At 39.8% G+C, this 21,887-nt stretch overlaps 2 protein-coding genes across 6 annotated transcripts in view; both read right to left on the reverse strand.

Annotated features, from left to right (window-relative positions):
• sulf1 (sulfatase 1) overlaps positions 1-11,436 on the reverse strand; it is a 77,802-nt gene extending 66,366 nt beyond the window's left edge. The window contains exon 1 of the mRNA XM_085173386.1: positions 11,322-11,436. The gene's annotated coding sequence lies outside the window, so the exon portion shown is untranslated. The remainder of the gene's footprint in view (positions 1-11,321) is intronic.
• c9h8orf34 (chromosome 9 C8orf34 homolog) overlaps positions 5,072-21,887 on the reverse strand; it is an 81,742-nt gene continuing 64,926 nt past the window's right edge. For 2 of the 5 annotated variants that reach the window (XM_085173394.1, XM_085173393.1), the window contains exons 13-15: positions 19,876-19,972; positions 8,336-16,361; positions 5,072-8,032 (exon numbers count right to left, since the gene is read on the reverse strand). In XM_085173394.1, the coding sequence (XP_085029520.1) occupies positions 16,303-16,361; positions 19,876-19,972 (156 nt within the window). In that variant the 3' untranslated portion in view covers positions 5,072-8,032; positions 8,336-16,302. Of the gene's footprint in view, positions 8,033-8,335; positions 19,973-21,887 lie in introns of all 5 variants that reach the window. The other 3 variants (XM_085173392.1, XM_085173390.1, XM_085173395.1) reach the window with 2 other exon arrangements.

Below are 21,887 nucleotides of genomic sequence, written 5' to 3' on the forward strand. Positions count from 1 at the left end.
ACACACATGCACTTGGCACATCCACCACACTGAGGGGGAAGAGATGTAACTGCTGCACAAGCTCTGATTTGAGCGTTCATAAATTTGCTCATCATTCAATATATGTGTCACTGCTTTTTTTTCTCCCCCTCCCCTCCTTGCCCTCATTTCCATCTTTCCCCTTCACTTTTTTGGCCAACAGGTCCTTCCATCTGTTAGCCAGCTGGTGGAAGACGAGGATGGTGGGAGAGTGTGGGGTGGAGGGGGTTGCTCCACCCGTATTTTTGCTACTCTCCACGGTTTTAACTTTCTCACACTAACTAATGACTCTCCTGTTGGTCCCACTAGGGCTTGACCCAGCGCCGGGTACACCTCCCTGCAGGATGTTACATCCGGGGCACAGACAAACCTGCGCCGAATAGAGAGTGAAGTAACAAATCACTAACATAATACTTCCAGTTCAGAGGGTTCGCATAATAAATGCAGAGACTGAATATGTGGAAATTATAATCTTAGAGCACTGGGACTCCGCTTGTAGCACGGCGCATACACCTATATGCCTCAGATTAACACACTTTAAGTGGTTAATGCAAAAATACAGTGTGTAACATACTGTGAAGTTAAATCATCACTATAAAATATTCCTAACTCACTGAAGAAGACATTTTCTTTTACTTGTGTTTGCGAAGAGAAAAGAAAATTACAATAACATGATAAATAAAATGATTAAAAATATTTGAAATGGTTTATTGTTCTTTTTCTTAATCTACTAATTTCTTAGCTCTTTTTAATTGTTCAAAAGACCAATAAAAGACACTGGCAGAGTAAAGATAAGAGTACGTATGCTTCTTATTCTCTTAGTCTTGTTTCTGATTTGAAACACTTCCAGTACAACCATCAGGTCTGATTAGCCTCTCCTACTGTAACGCCTAAAGCAGGAAACAGTCTGGCTGAATAGAAGCTATTGAGCTAAGCCTGCGTGTCAAAATGTTTCACTCGTCAATTTTCTTCCTCCTCGTCTTCACTCTCCTCTTACCCTCGGCCTCTCTGACAGACAGGTTCAGGGCAGGTCTGGGGTTGACAACATGTAACCTGACCCCGCATAGTGCTCTCACCCCCTCTCTAATGATCTTGGCCCCTTCCCATTCCTAATGTTGGTTTAACCTGATGTTAATATGCCCGCTCTGTGCTACTGAAACAAAGTTCTGTTCCACTATGCCTAATGAACGTCTAGCCTCGGTCACCTCCGCTGTCAAATAGAGTTTTAAGTAGCACCGTCTTAAACAAGAAAGACTACTTTCGTACATCTGTAGCCGCATGTGTTATTGCAGCCATGGGGGAGATATTGAGTGAACTACAGTGATTATATCTCTGACAACTGGCTGATTTCTGGCTTATTTTTATAATCAGGAGAGGGAGAATTTTCGCTCAGGATTTGATTAGATCCTTGTTGTCTTTCTAGATCAATTCAAACATTTATTCTTGACTCTTAATCTAAACACTAAAGAAAGGACGCTCTGAAAAAAGCCTGTCTGTTCTTAGCTTTACTTGTTCAGCTGATCTATTTGTCACTTCATGGCCGTATGTGTAGAAATCCAAAGAATTCAAATACTGAAGTTAAATTCGTATTGATGTGTAACCCTAATTTTAGCTCAACGTTGGTTTCTTGTAACACTATCACAACAATGAGAGACACAGCTTGTGATCAGGCAGGCAACTGTTTGGGGTCAGACAAACTTTACTCCCTAGCACCCTCTTGAAATGTGGCAACTTCTGTGAATGCAACAGCCTCTTATTAAATGTCTAATGGACACCTTTCAGTACCTGAGGAGTCCTTCAAAAGCTCTCAATAGATCCACGAGGAGTATAATAACCTCTGTCTAGCAATAAAGCTCACGATTGGCTGTAAGCTGTCTATTATGAACAGGTTTGATTTGAATAAGAAATGCTGGTGCAATTCAAGAAAAAAAAAGACAGAGGCGATATGTTTTTGGTCTTTTCACAGTTCACTGCGAGCCACATCCTTCAACCATGCCCCTCACCTACAGGGCTGCATATTAACCTACAATTTAGCTAACTGGCTTAATTGATAGGTGTATTCTCAGAAGGTGAAAAAGTAGGAACAGGTTTTTAATGTTATAATTTGTATCTCCAAAAGCCTTTGTTATCCAATGACAATGTATTTCTTTACCACACTCAACAGTGTCAATTACAGTAAAGTCAGGGTTTGCCTAAGGCAGGACCAAAGCACCTGTTAAAGGATTCAGTGGTCTTACATCTTAATCATTTCAATGGGGCAATGTCATATTGTGTCAAACTGGTTTCTGGATCACTCGTTTTGCTTTGCTTGCAAAGTTTGAATATTGAACCGAATGCAAGCGCTTGTCAAGCGAATTGTATCATGCAAAGAATGTTAAGAGGGCGGAGGATAAAAATGAAGGAAGAGGTGGTCATTAAGGTTTCAAGTCTCACGCATTTGTGAACTTTGATGATACTTGGCTTGCTTTGTGAATCTGCACAATGTGTTTTGTGGGTAGTCTAGCTATTATTACCCCCCACCAGTTACCTCAAACTCCAGGAAAACCCATGATTAAGTGTTAACACAATGCATAGGTCAGTCCTGTCTAAACATCAGGAAGCAGCTGCTGTTATTTGGACCGAGGGTTACTTAACATTGTTTCGTTTTTTCATTTTACCTCCACTGTTTGTGATAAATCAGTGGAAACCAGATTGCCAAACACAAATATTAACTTAAATATCAATCAAATAGTGATCCTTGCATGTATTCAAAGGCATTTAACTACAATTTTAACCATAAATGGAGAAATAAAACATAAACATGACAAAATCAGAACACAAACAACAACACAAAGAGACTCCTGATCATACTACAAGACCAACAACCTGACTTGTGTCAGTTGCTCTTTCTGTCCAAGTAGCGCATTACCAGAAGCAATTCCAGGCTGGGACTGCCTTTAAAACTTCACTGACCTTTCACCCCTGGTTGTGCTACACCTGTTAGCAAGTATCAGTTCCGTGTGCGATCCATACCACCCACCCCCACGCCAATTTTACCCTATTATAGGATAAGATCCTGACTTTTGTGAACTCAATTACTTAGAAGAAAAGTTCATGGTGCACAGGAATTATTTGCAGACTGCTCCTTTAAATGCTAAATTCATTTTAACCAAGGGCAAATGAGGCAATGACTTGAACTAAAGGTAGTTCCTCTTTCCATGAGGTTGCCCTTAGGTGTGTTTCTTGAATGCAATTCCTGAGGTGCATTTCGTTTCCACTTTAAAAATAAAAGTGCTGCTGTTCTGTGACTATCTCCACAGTATCACAGCTCCAGAAGTGCATGTAGAGCATGTAGAGAAACAATTCCAGATGATTTCTTAAGTCCAGGCTTTGAAGTTTTATGATACTGCCTCAGAGGGCAAATCCCAGACTCGCCCAAGTTGCATCAGACAACTATGGTGCAGACCACCATTTGCTATCATTCTACCACATGTTCTAGACACATAGTTTACCAAAAATGTGTTTTCTGCCCCAAAGTCATTAGTGGAAGAACAACATGATGACAGCATGAATCATTCACTTTATACTGACCTCATCCTAACAACCTCCCCCCGCTTTCACTGCCCGTCTCTTACGTCCTATTCAAACTATCTTTGGTGAAAGCCCTAAGTCTTCCCCTCATTCAATAAAATGCCTGTGCATTTCAGCTGGGGTTTCCATGTCTCTCCAAACACAGAGGGGCTAGGTCAGAAGAAAAGTCCACCAAAGAAAAATCCATTCTGTGTCCTCAGCCATTCGGCAGGTCAGGACATGAGCAAACAGCATGCTTTCACCACCCTGGCAACTCTTTTCACTTCACACTGGCAAACTCCTGGAGTCCACACACACACACACACGAATCAAAGTTCTTGACAGCAAACCCAACACCCTCTCATGAACTGAGAGATAAACGCTTTCGTAGTCACAACCAGAAAAAGACTTCCGGGCTCTTTGTGACACTGGTAGCAAAGCCGTCTGGGAAACCTGAAGGCTCTGACAGTTTCTAAACATTGCAGAGATCTATGGACCGCAGCATTTTGAGAAACAGATTGTTTAAAGAGCAAGCTTTAAACTATGGTGCAATGAGGATGTATTTCACATTAGCATATGGTAATCATTGACCAAACATAAGGATCTAGCTTATTTTTCAAAGGCTTTAAGATACTTTCATGAAGTGCATTCAATTCAATTCAATGTGTAAGCTCTGCAAATAAGTATGATCCACGCAAAGTTGCGTTGTTAAGAAGGAAAAGCACCTTTGGAAACACACAGAAGCTTGTGCCGATTACAAATATTTAAATAAATGTGCCAGAAATTTCACAGAACAGGTGTAAAGTTTGTAAGTGGTCATTACACTTCACAACTGTTTTTTTCCTTTTCTGTTTTTTTCCAATTCAAAGGCTGCCTACTGCTCAGTTCAAAGCATTATTCCTCTTTCAATTACATGTCACACAGACACAGAGCGAAGCGATGGGAAAATTCAGTTCTCAATTGGGGAGTTTGCTTGGACAGATTGGACAAATATTTCTTTTATGTGGTCGTATCCACGCCTCAGTTCTGCCCTGACAGCCACAGAAGAGGGAGTGAACAATTCAAACTGCACTACATTATAGGCTGGGTGGCTGCTCCATCCAAGACACATGGCTGTCTCAGCAGCTGCCTGTTTGTTTACACTTCACTGCTAGCTTTAGGTATCAATTAGGTTTATGAGGACAAGGAGGCTAATAGTACAACATGGACTGAATTCAGATTACTGACAACACTGAACGGAGAAGACACGATGATGACAAAAGAATGTACTCTAATGAAAAACATGATGGCTAAGAATATGGTTTGATGTTATAAATTCAAGCCCAAATTTCATCTAGAAAGATTATTGTATTTGACATCAGTTAGGCCAGTTTTAAATGTCAAGTCAGTTTAGAAACAAACAAAAAAAAATGACTTCCCTGAAACAAATAACTCCCACTTTTCACTCCAAACCAAACTCCAGCCACAGGAAGACAACTTTGAATGTCTTTCTTCACCATATGGGCCCATCTAAAGAGTCTAAAGCTTTGTAATAGCACACCAACTGCAAGGACAAACAGCAGCCCAGACCACATGCTCCTGTAAATCAAGCCCAGCCTGCAGTCTTCGGTGTCAACATCTGACATCCAGCACTAAAGGATAGGTGATATCATCATAATCACTGCATAGTAATGCATCATAGGCTGTTCAGCAAAGCACAAAGCCTCATCCTGAGGAAGGGAAAAAACAACAACAAAAAAACCCCAAACATTGTAGATGTGTCAAACGTTTGAGAGCTCGCCAAGAAATGTCTTTGCAAATTCACACCACTGAATCGCAAGTACCAACGGTCCTTTATAATTTCCCTTGTTAAAATTCACATTTGTTTGGCACAAGTGATCCTTTTTCATAACCGATTAAATGATCTATTGTGTATAATAATTGTTTTTGATGTATTAGTCCCTTGAAATTTGTTTAAAAGTTTGCAATTTCCTAAAGCTCAATTTAAAAGGAAAAAAGAATAACAGCCAACCACCCACAACATCTGTACATATAAAAACAGATTATGAATTTAGCCAGACTGAAGGTTAAGATGAAGTTTCCGACCCACTAGACTTATCAGCAGAAACACTTTTGGGGGGAGGCTATCCAGCAACATCATCTGTGCCCTCTTGTGGATGGATGGCACAGTTCACAAACCTTGACTCCAAGCATCTACTAGCTAATCTGAGTCAAAAAGATCACAGCTCCTGGCAAGACACATTCATCAACAGCGATTCCAACCCCCTCCTATTTCTCTGCACGTCTTTTTTTTTTTCCTCCCTCAAAACTGTTGGCAAGACCCAGACCCCTCTCAGCATGAAATACATCAGAGTAACTGGTATCAGCCCCAAACCCCTCATTGTTTGGCCTTGACTTGAAAGACTATTAAACTTCAGTGCGCTATATCCATAAACTTAAATCCAACTATGAGCTAAACTTGTCACTGACATCATGGAGGAACAGTAAAATTGCTTGGTTATCAGTGATTTCCTTTTATTCGTTCACCGGTCTCTCTTTAAAATGAGCCAAAGCCAAATATCAAAAGCAATCTTAAGGGGAATTATACAGGCAGCTTCTGCCCCACTGACATGAAGCAGGAGACAAAGGAGGACTCAGTGCTGATCCCGTAATGGGAACCATTAGAAAGGAGAACAAAGAACAGAATAGTCGGTACACAGGAGTCATCAACTGTGATTAAAAATCGTTTATGGCTCATGTTCAGACTGAATAATTTGATAAATCTCTCTTTTAAGTTGTTAATGCCCACTTGAGAGGGTCTAAAGAAGAGGATCATCATCAAGCAGTGGTTAAGTGATTTTTAAAGGTTGCAAATGATAAAGTGGGCAGACCTCTTGGTACTTAGGACTGGTGGATGTGCCTATTATACAGTCGTGTGTTTTTAATGTACAATGGTAAGTGCAGAGTTGCTTTGGATAAAAAAAAGCAGATTTGTTCTTTCTCTTACCCAATAAATCCTTTTTATTCTCTTGTTCATTCTTGTGCCGACACCAATGAGATCATTTACTATTACATCTGCTCTCAAGCCTACAGTATAGTACATATTGTATAGATCACACTTGTGGGTTACAGAATTTTACAACATTGTACTTTTTTCACCTACAGTTTTAAATCTTTATGGTCTCTGCTTAATAGGAGGCTGAACACTGTGTGGCTGCAAAACGAATCCAAAGTCAGTGTTTGAGGTAGCCTACCTGCTGCGTAATCTTTTAAGGCAAAATTTTCTTTCAAGTCACTTCTATCCCTGGGGTTTCAAATAACTTACTGAGGTTTCAGACCTGTTTAGTTTGAATAAATATTACATTTATAACCCCCAAGATTAAAAAAAGCCCCAAATCAAAACAAGATTTAAGCCTGCCTTTTGATGAAAAAATACATTGGGACAGCTGGTATGAACATCAAATCGTTCTTTGTTCAAAATCATGAAACTGAAACCCAGAAACTGGAAAGCGCTTTGTGCCGCCAGAGCAAAAACACTGATGAGTCAGGCAGAATTTCACCGCGTGCTGGGGATTCATCTTCTTTGTATCTTGATACTAACAACATCCAAAGCAAATCATGACAAACTTCATCACAACAAATGTGACTGGTTCCTGTTCCAGTATCCATCGTGTTCCAATTCAGCAAAACCTAGCTAACGTATCATGACCTCTGAATAATTTCATTTTGCACTGCATTGCTGGGAAGTTGACATCAGACTCTTGGCAGGATAAGCCTTTGATGAGGGAAAACGGCGTCATCTTGATGATCGGGAATGCAAAGAACCAAACACTTCCAACGTTACTCACTTAGTGACAATTAATCTTTGCCATTTGTCCTGCTGTTACCTACAAGCCAGTGACCCTGAATTGGAGATGAATGAGTATGAATGCACTGCATGCACAAGAAGGAAATAATTTAAAACAAAACAACAACAGAAAAAAGGTAAATCATTCACTACTCGCTTGAAAGTAGAGGAAAGAAGAAAGTGGAGCAAAGGCAGCAGGTGTAGTGCAGCTTTTTGGCATTATTACAGACATTTTCTGTCCTCCTGTGGTCAGGCGTTCACAAAATTACGAACAGAGCTAATCACGCAGCTAACCATCATCTGACCGGCCGGTTACAGCAGCATCATTTATTCCTGCTCCACCCTTTTCCTGCATGGGAAATAATTCCACGGAGAGCTGATAAAATAACAGGAACACTACAAAAGAGCCCTTATTACCAAATCAAATGATTACCAGCTGTGACAGCACGGCCAATATTGTTTTTTTATCTTCTGAGTCAGTCAGCATGTCTATCCATGTCATCACAGCAAAAATCTGATCCCTGAGACCACAAAGGCAGTTTTAAGTACTTTAGAAAGTATCTGGACAGACAAAGTCTTTGTAGACAGTTGTATCAACATTGCACTGTAACAATGAAACAGAACTTGACAGATGTGCAGCTGAATGGTAAATGGACTGATTCTTATATAGCGCTTTTCTACTCTCCCGGAGTACTCAAAGCGCTGTATACAACATGCCTCATTCACCCAATCACACCCATTCTCACAAGCACTTTATCTATACTTAGTGCGTTCTAACGACATTCATACACATTCATACTCCGATGGATGCATCGGAGAGCAAGTTGGGGTTAGTATCTTGCCCAAGGATACTTGACATGCAGACTGGAGGAGCCAGGGATCGAACCACCGACCTTCCGATCAGTAGGTGACCTGCTCTACCTCCTGAGCTACAGCCACCACCTGAAGATGAAGGTGCAATGAGACTGGGTATATGAGCACTTAGTAGAGGCCGTCAGCGGTAAGGGACAAGTAGGTCTGCGCCTCCTTCCCATTTTATGATTCTGTCAAGCTGTCTTTTGCATTTGCAGCGTATTTTCAATGTGGAAACACAGCAGCAGCAGAGGAAAATAGCAAATGTGTCAGGTTGTGTCAGGGCTTCCAGTGTAACTACATCAGGGGTAAGTCCTCCTTCTCCATGCTTGGACAACATTTACAGTTTGAATGCAGATATTGATGTATGCAAATGAATAGATGTGCGACTCCTCACATGAGGGATCCTAATCTAATGTACAAACATAATACCTGGAATTTTTTTCTTGGCTCACAACAGGCTTTTCAGAACAGTATGCAAGTAAAGGCAATTTTGACAGAATATTACCATGCATATTACTAATATTTATGAACATCCGATAAATAAAAAGTTCAGTATCATTTCAACCGATAAATTACCCCCTACAGTACATGGGTCTTAAGTGTTACAAAAATCATCAGAGAAGGAGCCAAGACAAAAAATATTCTGTGAGTAATACTTCCAACGCTGTAATTTCCAGAAATCAAAATAAATACTCCTGCACGGGAAATGGACCGTCAAATATTGTTTAAGAATACAACTTTCAAACGGTAGTTTACAGTTGGTTTTTTTGAGTGTAGACATAAATCAGGCCGCAGATGTGTCCAAAGTGATTAAAAAAAGGTCTCGAGTTTACAAAAACAGTCACTTCTCATTATACAAAAGGCCACATTATTTATGGACCTGACAGTGCATTACCAGTTCATCCCAAAATCTCTCCTGCTGACATCCTAAATATTTATCTCCTCACATCAGCAAAGGAACACGGAAACATGACAATAGCTTGACTTCAAGACAAATACAATTAGCATCTCAGTCAAGATGATGGTTTTGATTGTATGGGATTGGCAGTGGAGTATCATATGGACATGGAAACATGAGTGCAAAGCATCTGGATTAAGATAACCAATCTCAGCTCTTTTCTCCTCAGACTCGTTCGCTGCTTCTTACAGAGTTCCATTTAAAAAGAAAAGAAAATTGAAGTTTTAATTATAATAAACAGCCTGTCCGACCCCCAAACTCCCTTCTGTTTTTATTCCTTCAAGAGTCATTGCATCTGAAAAGAATTATAATTGCACAATATTGTATCGTATTGTATGTATTGTATCGTGACATTTTCTGAGATGGTTATTGCTCCGTGGAAATCTTTTATTGTTGCAAGTGGCGATGCACCAATCTGTCAGCCATCTGCCTGTCTGCAAACAGGATGACATTTACCAAAGGCAGTGGTAATATGCTAAAAAAAACACTGTGACAGAGACCTAAAGGACTTGAATAATGAAGAAAAAGGGAAATGCATACCAAAAAGTAAACAAACAACCAGAAAAATAAAATACTGACACTGGCCAAATAGTTATTTTAAACACCGACCCAAGCAGAAGGTTTGGATTAATGGGAGAAAATGCAAAAAAGCAAAAGTACCCTGCAGACAATTAGAACAAAGCACTATGAGAATGTGTAATTAATCACAGCTTGAGTAAAAAACACCATGCGCAAGCTCAATAGATTCACTGCAACTATATATGTAAATGAAAACAAAACAAGAGAAAGGAGCAGAAGGGATTATTTGAGAGCATGATAGTGAAATGAAACCCAAGTATGATTTAACCGAGGCACTGAAGGTGATTTTCCTTAGCCTAAGGGAGCTTTGGTGGCTACCTACTGTCAACTACCACAACAGAAGGCATATATAATGATTAACCCTTTGTTTGTGTCTACGATATTCTATTTCAGTCCACCCCAAACATTTCCAGCACTGTGCACCATCACACCATGATTTTAACCCTGTATTTGAAAGACTAATAACACTAAAGCTAGCCCAAAGATTTCCTTGACCCAGAGACAGACGCTGAGTTTGGATGATTCATCTGATCCAGGTCTAAGCCTCACCCACCACAAAGCCTGGCAGTGTGTAACACACACACACACACACAAAGCTTTTGAAAAGATCTCCAAACATCTGGATACTGACCACATCACGGTCAGGGAGAAGAATCATAAATTTGTCTGCGAGAAAGAAAAGGAGAGATATAGACATGACAGCTCAGACTACTGTTCTCACATAGTGAAGTTTCACAAGTCAGCCATAGCAGTCTACAGGGGTACTCTCAGGGCTCCAGAGCACTCCTGAGTCTGTGATTCTTATGGAGATTTGACGGAAAAAGCCTCACGCTCAGCCAGAGATCACAACAGGATTTCTGTTTATCCATCCACTTTGTAATCCCTCACTAGTCCATCTGGATTTTCTTTTAAACAGCATTAAATACACGTTGTTCCAGTGGATCGTGCACGCATTTATAAATCCTGATAGGGATCTTTTTTTTCCAAACACACCAAAGGAGATGAGTCACTTCCATGTCGTTAATCATTAAAATTAAGATCGCAATACCGGAAGAAAAAGAAAAAGCTTGTTAGACTAATGTCTCTGCTATCATTTGTAGCTGTTGAGCGTGGGTGCCAATAATCTGCCACGGCAGAGCAGCTGTAAACGTTAGGAAAACTGCTGAGCTAGAAACAACATCGCACTTGTTTAATACAGGCTGTATGTCCTTCAGCGCACCAGGAGCCCGGCCAAACCTAACAGCCTCAACTATCCACACAACAATGATGGATATCTTCTGGTTTTCAGTGTTGGGCTAAGGATGGTCAACGGTTTCATTCTGCTGCCTGGGGTAATAGCTGAAAATTAAATACTGGGGTGATTTAAGATGTTCCTACACACGTGGACATGCTGACAATCAAAGGACATGTGATTCCCCCGCAATAACAGGCTAGCCCACCGGCAAGCTGGAGGTATAAAACTCTTTTTTTTTTAAAATAGCATTTATAAAAGCAAACGAATTAACCGACCAAACCACATAATTCAGCTGGACTTACCTTCAAACTTCCTTCATTTTGAACGTCGCTTTGTCTCATTTCTCATGCTAATGACATTTCAAACTTTTTTTTTCGCTAATAACGTTTGAGGAACCGAGCTAAGTTAACTCAAATACACAATATTTATTCAAATGAAATGATAAAGAATGATATTTTTAAGTAACATCCTTGTTTTGAGCGTATTTCGAGACAGTTTGGAAAAACAAAGACGTGGTTTAGTGTCTGTCAACCATTTAATTAGATACCATTGACCATTCCTTTGATTAGAAGCACGCGAAGAAAAATGCCGATGAGTATGATGTGGTTTTTTTGTGTTGCTTATTGCTTGTTGTTGCTTGGAACCTGTACACATTATAAACAGCTTTTAAATCAAAAATTATATAAACATTGAGATAATGTTACTCATACCTTTAATCATTTGTTCTATTATATGCAGGGAGAAATGTGCCACATAATACTCAAGACAATGTACATTAAATTAAAAATATAAATAAAGTTTTGTGTATTGACTTATTTTAACCTAAATCTGTGTTATACTTAACAGTCATTGGGTACACCTGTTCATCCCCATGTTTAAGCAAATATCTAAGCAGCCATCATCTCTAGGGGTTCTAGGTGATCATATTTAGATTTCCAAAAAGAGGACACTTGGCCCAGTCATGAAGAATTTTAATAATACTATCTGCTTAAAGAAAAGTTTTGCACATTTAAACGATGCCTTCTCTGTGCAGTTAATGAATGGTAAAATAAAAAATGTCATATAGGCTTTTACAAGTCAACAAGTGCAAAAAAAAAAAAGAGGACGTTTGGTCACCCTAGTTTACACAGAGAATGGTGTGAAAAAGAGAAAATACCCAGAAAGCAGCAGTTCTATGTGGGAAAATGCCTTTGTTGATGCCCAAAGCCAGAGGAGAACGGCCGGACTGCTTCGAGATGTTCTGCAGAAGAGCATCACTGAATGCACAGGATGTCGAACCTTAACGCAGCAGAAGACCACACCGGGTGTCACTCTTGTCAGCAAAGATCAGCATTGTTTGTATTGCAGTAAAAGTGCACCAATGTGCAAAACACTTCTGGCTGTGCGTGCAGAAACCAGAAGTCCTGTCAACAACATGTGAACTCATGTTCTGCTCTACAAACAATGATGGGCGCAGTCTTTTATTTCTTATTGTTTCTTTTACTGCAGCTAGGAAAGTTTATTGCTCTAAATTTTTAGAAAACAAAGTGAATTGGGCCTGCTTTAACGGGCCAAAACTCCTACCTCGGCTTCAAATGACAGCACTTCCATGCTGATGACAGACTCAAAGTAGTAAACAGTTAAAGAACAGCGGAGGCTGATTTTTATTAGTTCTGTGAGAACAGGCAGTTCACTTCAATGAACACAGAAAACAAAATCCAGATTGATGATTATGTTTTAAATTACAGTTACCATAAAAAGGACCCACATGAACCTCCCCGGGTGATTCTGCTGAGGAGTCCTCACAAAAAGGGTTTAATATGGAACTTCTCCATAATTATAGCCTACCACGTGTAGCGGCAGTGTAGAATGAAGTACTAGCTACTTATGCAGATTTTGTCCTCTTCATGTGAAAGTTCAAAAAGTATATAATATGTTTATCTGTGGAAAACTCAAAAGCATTTAACGTAATTAGAACATTTCACAAACAGGATTTAAACACTGGTTTCTTATTCATAACACCAAAAGGCCTTACAGTTTAACCAACCTGCACACACACACTCTGTCCACAAAAAGTCATACCCAGTCTTTCTATACACATAGTTTTCCCCATGTAACACATTCTCATGTTATTGGGACATTTCAAATAACAAATGACTCTATATGCCTTCAAAGCGTACCTACCACCAACCATAGATTTATTTGTGCTGTATGTCAAGATAATTCCCAGTCTGTTCAGTTGTAAATTAAGACATGGGTCAGCCTGCTGACCATTGATGGTGGTCTGGATCTCATGGTAAGTACAGCGGTGGCTGATGCTATGCGTGGGTGGCCCTTACAGTTGCTTTGTGCCTGACGTATAAAGCCTGCAAACTATGCACACTTTAAGAAGATGCTGAGGGTTTCATATTCCGCAGAGAAGTATTAACGATAAGCAATTTGATCTCTCTCTGATTGTGCGTTATAAAACTGACAATCACAATCATCTTTGTGGTAAGCATAATATCATATAGCTACAATCTGAAATATGATACTACGCAGCGCGAGGGTGTGGGTAATTTTATGTACAGAGACATTGGCAGACACAAAAAGCAGAGGAGAAAGGATCAGAGTGCTTATTTTGTGCGACATCTGTGGCAGTAATTGAAGTCCTCATCTCTCAGAGTGTCTTGCCTTTTTCCAGAACTCCTCATGCCTTGAAATTTGGCTGACACAAAACATGAAAGCCTGGAAGAGACACATGAACTCAAGAGAAAATATTGATAGTATAAACGGAGCTAACATGCCTGCGATCAGTGGAACAGGAACAGACAGCAGTCACATTCCCAAATGTTTTTCCAACATAGGGAAAATGGAATATGAAATACGAAAATTGAAATACGCAAAGCGATACATTTCCCTTCTCTGTTAGGAAAATATTGTTTATGGTGTTATAAAGATTATATCAAGGCACCACTGTGAGTTAATTATGCCATGCCCTGAAATTTTTCCACAGATCTGCGAGAAACCACATCCTCTTTCCAAAGAGCACACAATGTGCTAGAATGCGCTGGGCATTAATTCACATGCCATGTTTTACAGGATGGGAGTTTTGAAGTGATTAGTCTTCTTACACATCCTTTTTACAGGAATCGGCCGTTGTGAAATGAGGCTGGAGATCTGAGTAGTTTGCAACCACATCCCGAGGGACAGGCTCGAGAGCTGGCATTGCTCGGTGTACCTTACCGCAAAACTCAGTGGGGTTTGAGTGAAGGGATCAGACTGTCAGACTGAAGGCTGTGTCCGTGGTGCGCCTGTCTCTGGAGCTGACGTTGTCTGTGTTACTCTCAGACAGCCACAGTTTAACTAACAAGTGCCCAGGCAAACACAAGAGGCAGCGCGGTAAAAGGTCACATCTCTGTGCAGAACCTCCATGCACGTAAGAGACGCAAAGTTAAACGCTGGGGAAAAGATGGGGGAAAGACTGGATTAAACCAGGACTTCATTATTACACGTTAGGTTTAGAGTTAAGCTCTACGCACCCCTGGAGGTCCTTGCACAGAGAACAGGCTGCATCTGGCCCAACTTTTCAAAGGTTGTCATGCATGGCACACAAAAAGTACGCGAAGTACGGCTATGAATATAATGGATGTTATCCTTCATTTCTGTGGACTCATATTTGGTGGAATTTTTAGGACCGTTTAAGTATCATAAGAGTTTAATGACTCACTACAAGGATGTGTTTACTCTCCTTTTTTCTTTTTTGTTTAAGGATTGATTTGGAAGGAGTCAAACTAAAATTCTTTCCTGGAGTTTATAAGAACTCGTTCAACCTGATGACGGGGACAATGAGGCGTATTGTATTACAAAATTCTCCCAAGCGCCTCATCCGTTGAGGCCAAGTTGTTTTTGTTTCTTTTCATTTTGGCTTATTTCTGGGGAAATTTTTGAACAAAACTGCCTCGAGCTTTAGGGGGTTAAAACTCCTCTTTCAGTGCTTTTTTCCCTCCTCCCAGGTTGAAATTCAGAAAGCGCTAAATAAAAATAGCAGAACAAGGTGTGTTACACTGGGGTAGAAAATAGAACAAGTGCACCAAATCAATATAACAGCATTCCACGGATACCCTTCAGAACTTGTGTATCTTTAAAAAAAAAACCACACAAAATCTTTCACCAGTGCATTTAATAAACACTATCCTAACATAGGTGTGCTGCCTTGACAGTGTGAATATGCCACAGGCCTAGAAAAAGTCTACCGACAACAAAATGCATCTGTTTGCTGGACTCCATGTAGAATTTCAGTAGCATGCTATAGAGCAAACAAAAATAAATGGCATATTTCATACTCTCAAGTCATATTTTCACATTTTTATCGTACAGTTACAGTACAATGTGTATGAAATATCTGTGAAAAAGTATACAATCTTTTTCTTTCCTATCTATGAATTATAAAAATAATTGTCTGTGTATTCACATATTCAAAATGTCCAGCGGTTTGCATAATAGTTTGATTGGATCAATGTCTCTGGTCTCCGTCACTATAGGCCTGTGAAAAATGAAAGACAAAAACATCAGTCTCCTAGAAACCAAAATCAGACACATTTAACCGCTAATAAGAATAATAACTGGGGCAATTACTTTGAAACAGCCGTTTAATATTTGAGCATGTCATGGACAAACATGAGGTGGAAAATTAGACTTAGAGTTGCCCAGTGGAGGTTCCAGTGACCATATTTCACAATATGGAAGAGTTGTGGGAGAGCGGTGAGCTTTGAGTTTGGTTGCTGTGGCAATGCTCTGGCCTCTCTGATAGCCAAGCAGCAGCAGCAGCCTGTTCTCAGATCTGCCTCCAGACTGGCACACTGACACTGGGAGCTGTGGGCACCTCCGGAGCCACAAGAAGGAGAACCGCAGACAACCTCAAACCAGACAGACTTTCTCCTTCTCCCAAATGTTGACGCTGTGACTTGACGCTGTCTGCTGCGTGTAAACTCGCAACCCAAGTGACTTAATGGAATTGGGCAACAGAGTCCCCGCGTCTCCACACACAGGCAGCCTCCGCCAATCGCATTTGAGAGCCGCTGTGCCCTCCATTTAGCCTGTGACTGTAACTGAATGGACCGTAAATGAAGGTGGAGGCTACCAACTCGCCCATTGGTAGTTATTTGGGAAACATAATGTGGCTCTAAACATGAGCTCACTGACAGACGCTGAGGCTCTCTCAGTTTGAAGCAGTTACTTACAGCAGCAGAACTCTTGACATAGTTTGCAAGCGGTGGCAAAATTATGCAACACATTAGAGACTGTCTCTTAAGGTTAAAACATCTACCTGTTCAGATTCTCACCTGAAAACACGGATCTCTTATTGGCGTCTCGTGAACCACCTGTGAAAGAAACGAATAAACGTCACGCAGGACAACGGCTTATTTGAAGTTACAGTAATACAATACAATAAACGTTTATAGGCATTTGTGACTTTGACAAAAAAAAGTATTAGCATGGTTCGTTTGAAATATCTTTTTATACAATGACTGGATTAAAAAAAGGCAGACCTTCAGCCCATAGTAGGTGTCAGATTAAGGACTAGGCTGGCAGTGAGGTTGGCGTATTAGTGCTGAGCTCATTTAGCACCATTTACTGCACTACGCTACACACACATGTAGACTCTGTTTCACAGGCATGGGTTAAGTAAGCCCAGCCTTGGATTAAAAACCTTTTTCAGCAGAGATCCTCTCTGATTTTTATTCTTTTAGTCTAGGACTAAGCTGAATCCAAGCTTGAACCACTCGGATAGAGTTTCTAAAGTAATCTCTATTCAAAATTACTACATTCTATATTATATTACTATAGTAATCTATATTCAAAATAATACACATGCAAGAAAAACAGAATTTTACAGGTATTGCACAAATTTATATATTGTCAAAGTGCAAGCTGCAACTAAGTTCATGGCCTGACACTACCCTATAACAAAACGTAAGAAAAATATCCATGCTTTTTTCCCCTGAAAATTTCTAGCTTTATTTCGTTTTCCAATACTTCTCCTGGCTTCTCTGCAAATTTTATGACTTTTCAGTTTTTTTTATGATCATGCAAACTCTCGTAGTCTAAAACTTTAACTATAGCTTTACACTAAATCTATAAAACTCTAGCCGACAGCTAGTTTTGCTTAGTACAAAGAACGAAAATAAGCTTGCTAATATTTTTCATGTGTCAGATTTTGCACCCAAACAGCCAAAATGACAGGACCCAATTTAGCTTTAGCCGTGTTAGCAGACAGAGACTTTAACCTGGAGCCTTTCTGTGTGGAGTTTTCTTCAGTCTGTTAGCTCTGTTCTAAACTGGTGACTTGTCCAGGGTGCACCCTGCATGTTACGCTGTAACAGCTGGGATTAGGTTCTAGGCACCTCGTGATGCTGAACCCGATAGGCAGAAGAAAATGGATGGATTTTAACCCAAAGTAGCCAGCTGCAGTTTCAGATTTAAGCGCAGCAAGATAGAAAACATAATGAGCTATACTAAGGAGATGCATGTTGTTTTGTTACATATATGTAAATGAAGGTCACTGACTATGTCTCCATGTGTGTAAACTATTTAGATCCAGTGACATGCACCCCATATTAAAAACACACATACAATGAGAGCACTTCAATTTGTTTTTATTTGAAAATGATTTGAAGCAATTCCTAAATAAGCAAACATTAGAAGTTTGCTTTGCCTCTTGGTTTGTTTATAGGCTGTGATTTTAAAAAATCTTTTTTACCCCAATCGCATATTTAGCTGTCAGTGCAGCTGCTGTTTAACAGTATTATTTCATAGGTCAAAAAATTCCCAGGAAAAAAAAATTGGATAAAGAGCGCAAAAGTGCTCTCTGAAAACAATTTTAATGCCTTGCACTGACTAATACAATCGCTCACATGCACATACGCAAAGGCACACAAACCAGATTTCAGTGAACAGTCCCAGTGGGTCCTCTCTCACGCCAGAAAGTGCTTTGTCACGTCTTGTGGCTCTTTTTCTCTGTCAGTCTCCCTCTCCCCTGTCTGAGCCACGTCTAATTCAATATGCGGTTCATATCCTCTCTCAGCATTGCCATTACTACTGCCAAGACTTAGAGCAGACCCCCAGGGGCTATTAGGGAAATCCATCCATTTATTGTGCAAGATACACATTTGGCAAAACAACGGCCCTCTAGAGGAACTTGTCAGAAGAGTTATATTTCCATGTGACAAACATTCGCCTGCTTCATCTTTTGTTTGACTGGAATTCTTGTTTCATAGCATCAATGAAAGCGGTCTTTTTAAGTCCCACATGCACTTAATTTTCACTTTGTGTAGCTGATGATTCTTTGTTTGCTGAGAAAACAGGGCTTAGTTATTTTCAGAGCGTTGTCTTTTATCATTTAACTCATTCATAAATTGGAAGCGTCTTATTTTTGGCTAAACAGTCACAAGACCTCAGCGTGCCAGTGTTGGTCTGCAGCGCTCTGTACATCCAGCACATTAGTCTTCAAGCCTCCACTTCAAGAAGCTTTGACAAATACAACAAAGGATAGCATGAGATTTGGTTTGAACACTTGATCAGGTTGTAATTGTGGAAACATGTTGGATGTCCCAAAAGGAAAAGATTTCATCGAATTTTGTCTGATTTTTAATGATCCAAGGAGAATTTATCATAATGCTTTAAATATACCGGGCATATTCATGTTTCCCCAGAAGATGAATCTCTCAGTTTGCATGGGATATTTCATGATTTACTCATTTATTTGTTCGTTTCATGCGCTGTCAGGAAATCTTCAGAGAGCATATTCATGCTCTCAGTGACATAAACCCTACTGGTTTTGTCTTGACCCTGTCGCCTTATGTCAGTGCCTGTATTGGAATAAGTATCAGAATGTCTTACTGAGTGGCTCTATAGTATAGCCCAACTTAAAGGTCCCAAATCCATTTGCGGTTACTTCAGGAAGGGCATCAAATCAAAAATGCAGGGCTACCCGCTGTGGTGACCCCTTGGGAATAATTGCGCAGCCAAAAATAAAGTCTTCTACTGATAAGGCTGTTATAACATTTGAAGCGAGTCCATTTATATTTCTGATACAGCAGACCTGCAGGAATATGTAATGTTTACATGACTGATTTGTCGTTTAATGCAGCTACAATAACTTAAAAGTCTCTCAGGACCTAAGACATTTATCCATATGTTAATCAGTCATAAGGCAGTATAAATCTGACAGTTTCTTAGTAGATCACAGTGAATTGAAAAGTACTTAGTTTCACTCCGGCGAGCATGTGATTATCAGACCATACCACCACATGCACTCATTTGATTTATGGACCAGAACTTTCAAGGAGGTCTGATTTAATTCGGCCATGTTCAAAGCCAGAGTAACACACTGCACCGCATCCAAGTCAGGCCATTACTTTGACTCGATTTATGACTTTTTAAGCAAAAAAAACCAAAACACCCCTTCACATCTATGTGTTGGATTTTGATAAAGATATATTTCCTACAGGTGCCAGGAAAGGAAATTGTACATGACAACATCCCACCCTTTCAGAACCTCTCCAGGATTTCACCCAGTGATGAAATATGGAAATTATCATGAGTCAGCCGTTTTGCTCCGTTGCAGAATTTTACAAGGAATATGTTTCTATTGCCAGTTTAATCCAACAGTTAATCATTGTGGTAAAGTGACTGTGCAGTGATGAAATGAACGTCACGTCTCACAAAGAAAAAAGAAAAAAAATCAGTGGAAAGGTAAAAACATTAGAGGGCCAGATTTGGAAACGGTGCAAATGAAAGCTTCTAAAAAAAACTGAGATGCACTGTAGATGTTTGGTCTCGCCTGCATGAGGGGAAAAAAGAAAGAAGAAAGGTAGAGCAAGAAAAGTAACTCACTTTTATCCTGTTCTGGAGGGTCCAGGATGTCACTGTCTGTGTCACTAGGAATATGCCAAGGCTGTCTGATGGCCTGTAACTGCTGGTAAAACTCATCCTGAAATGGAAAAACAGATCATAATAGAAGAGAAATGATAGAGGATGGTAAAATGTGTACTCTGCAGATAGATGGACAGAACAAAAGAGAAATGGAACACAGGATTAGGAAAGATAATCTAGGCCAGCCTGTCCGTTTAACAAATTTGAACTCTTAAACGAACTGAAAATGGAAACAAATCTTCAACCGGTTTATGGTTGTCATTGTATTAATGATTATGTTTTCATAATTGTATTCAATATTGAACATTTGGAACCCTAACCCATCAAAAAGTGCAAAAGTCAAGAAATAAAAATGTACAAAACTAGTTGAATACCAAGAACTGTGTCAGTGCGCCCCAGGGCAGCTGTAGCTACAATGTAGCTTGCCATCACCAGTGTGTGAATGTGTGTGTGAATGGGTGAATGACTGAATGTAGTGTGAAGCGCTTTGGGGTCCTTAGGGACTAGTAAAGTGCTATACAAATACAGGCCATTTACCATTTACCATTACGAGCACATATATACGGTGAAATATATACTTTATATGCAAGAAGCCACTGCTTATGTCTTCATATTTTGCTTCTAAGGAACCAGACTTTCTCTCCAGTTTTAAAGAGCCATAGTTGTCGAGCATTCCTGAAAGTCTTTCAAAGTTTTCTTTGGAAATTGGCTGCTTTTTCACTTTCTTCAGTCCAGTCAGTATTTGTACCAAACCATTTTCAGAGGAATGTTTACTCTTGGTCGTTAAGTCACTGACCTATATTAATAGGTCATTGAAGCCCCCTCAAGGGATGAATCAGTGTTGTACCCTTTAGACGTAACAAAAACAGGGAGAAAAAAACAGAAAAGACCTGACACAGGACCTAAAAACTGCTTCTGGCCCATCAGTTGATCCATCTACTGTTCACTAAAGTCTCCTCAGAAATGGTCTCAGTGGAAGAGCGGCTGTTAAGAACCATTCTTAAAGAGGGGAAACAATGGCTGGGGTACTCAAGTTACACAAGATCTGGACTGAAAATCAGTAGCAACAGGTCTTGTGAGTTAATGAATAAAATTCGGCATTTTTGGTTCAAATCATCATCTATTTGTACGGAGGACTTTAGGAGAGAGGTACAACAGTGAACGGTTACATCCTATCTGTGAAACACATTGGAGGCTCTGCAATGGTTGGTGACTGTGAGGGACCTTGGCAAAGTTGATCCAATTATGAAAGCAGATCATTTTAAACACACCAGCAATGCAGTAAAAGCATACCTAGATGAAAAAACAAAAAAACAAACAAACAGTGAAACCCTAGCAGTCCTGGATTGGCCTCCCCAGAGCCCAGAATTTAACATTATTAAATCATTGTTGCATCATTCCAAAAAAGAGCTTTGAATGTCCTTCAAGAAGCCTAGAGAACTATTCCTGAATACCAATTAAAGAAAGCACAAGAAAGTTGCCTAAGGAAGTTCAGACTGTTGAATAATAAACATGATCATACCAAATGATCGTTACAATTATACATACTCTGTTTGCCTCATAGACTTCAATTCCATGTATGTTTACATGTGTTTCAATAAATCCTTCCGCCTATTTCCCATATTCTTTGCAAAATATAAAGTAATGAGGAATGGCTCGAGGGTTTTGCACAATACTGTCGACAAAACTACAAAAATATGTCTTTGTATTCATCTTGGAATTTGCAATAATCTGTATATTGTTGTAGGTTTTGCGTAAAAAAAACTTCCTGCTCAGTTCCTGTTAAGTAAATGTAATGCTTTGGGTGCTTGTTCACATGTTTGAGTTTCCAGTTGAAGTGGCTGCACAAATAAAGGAACACAAGAAAGCGTTGTTTTCTCTTTTAAGAGGTTAAAGATTCTCTCACTCTGGAACCTGGCCTCACTTTAAGGCTTCAGTTCTTCTACCTGGGACCAGGTGGCCCTAATAAAAGC

This window comes from Neolamprologus multifasciatus, chromosome 9 (assembly GCF_963576455.1).
Source record: "Neolamprologus multifasciatus chromosome 9, fNeoMul1.2, whole genome shotgun sequence".
Lineage (NCBI taxonomy): Eukaryota > Metazoa > Chordata > Actinopteri > Cichliformes > Cichlidae > Neolamprologus > Neolamprologus multifasciatus.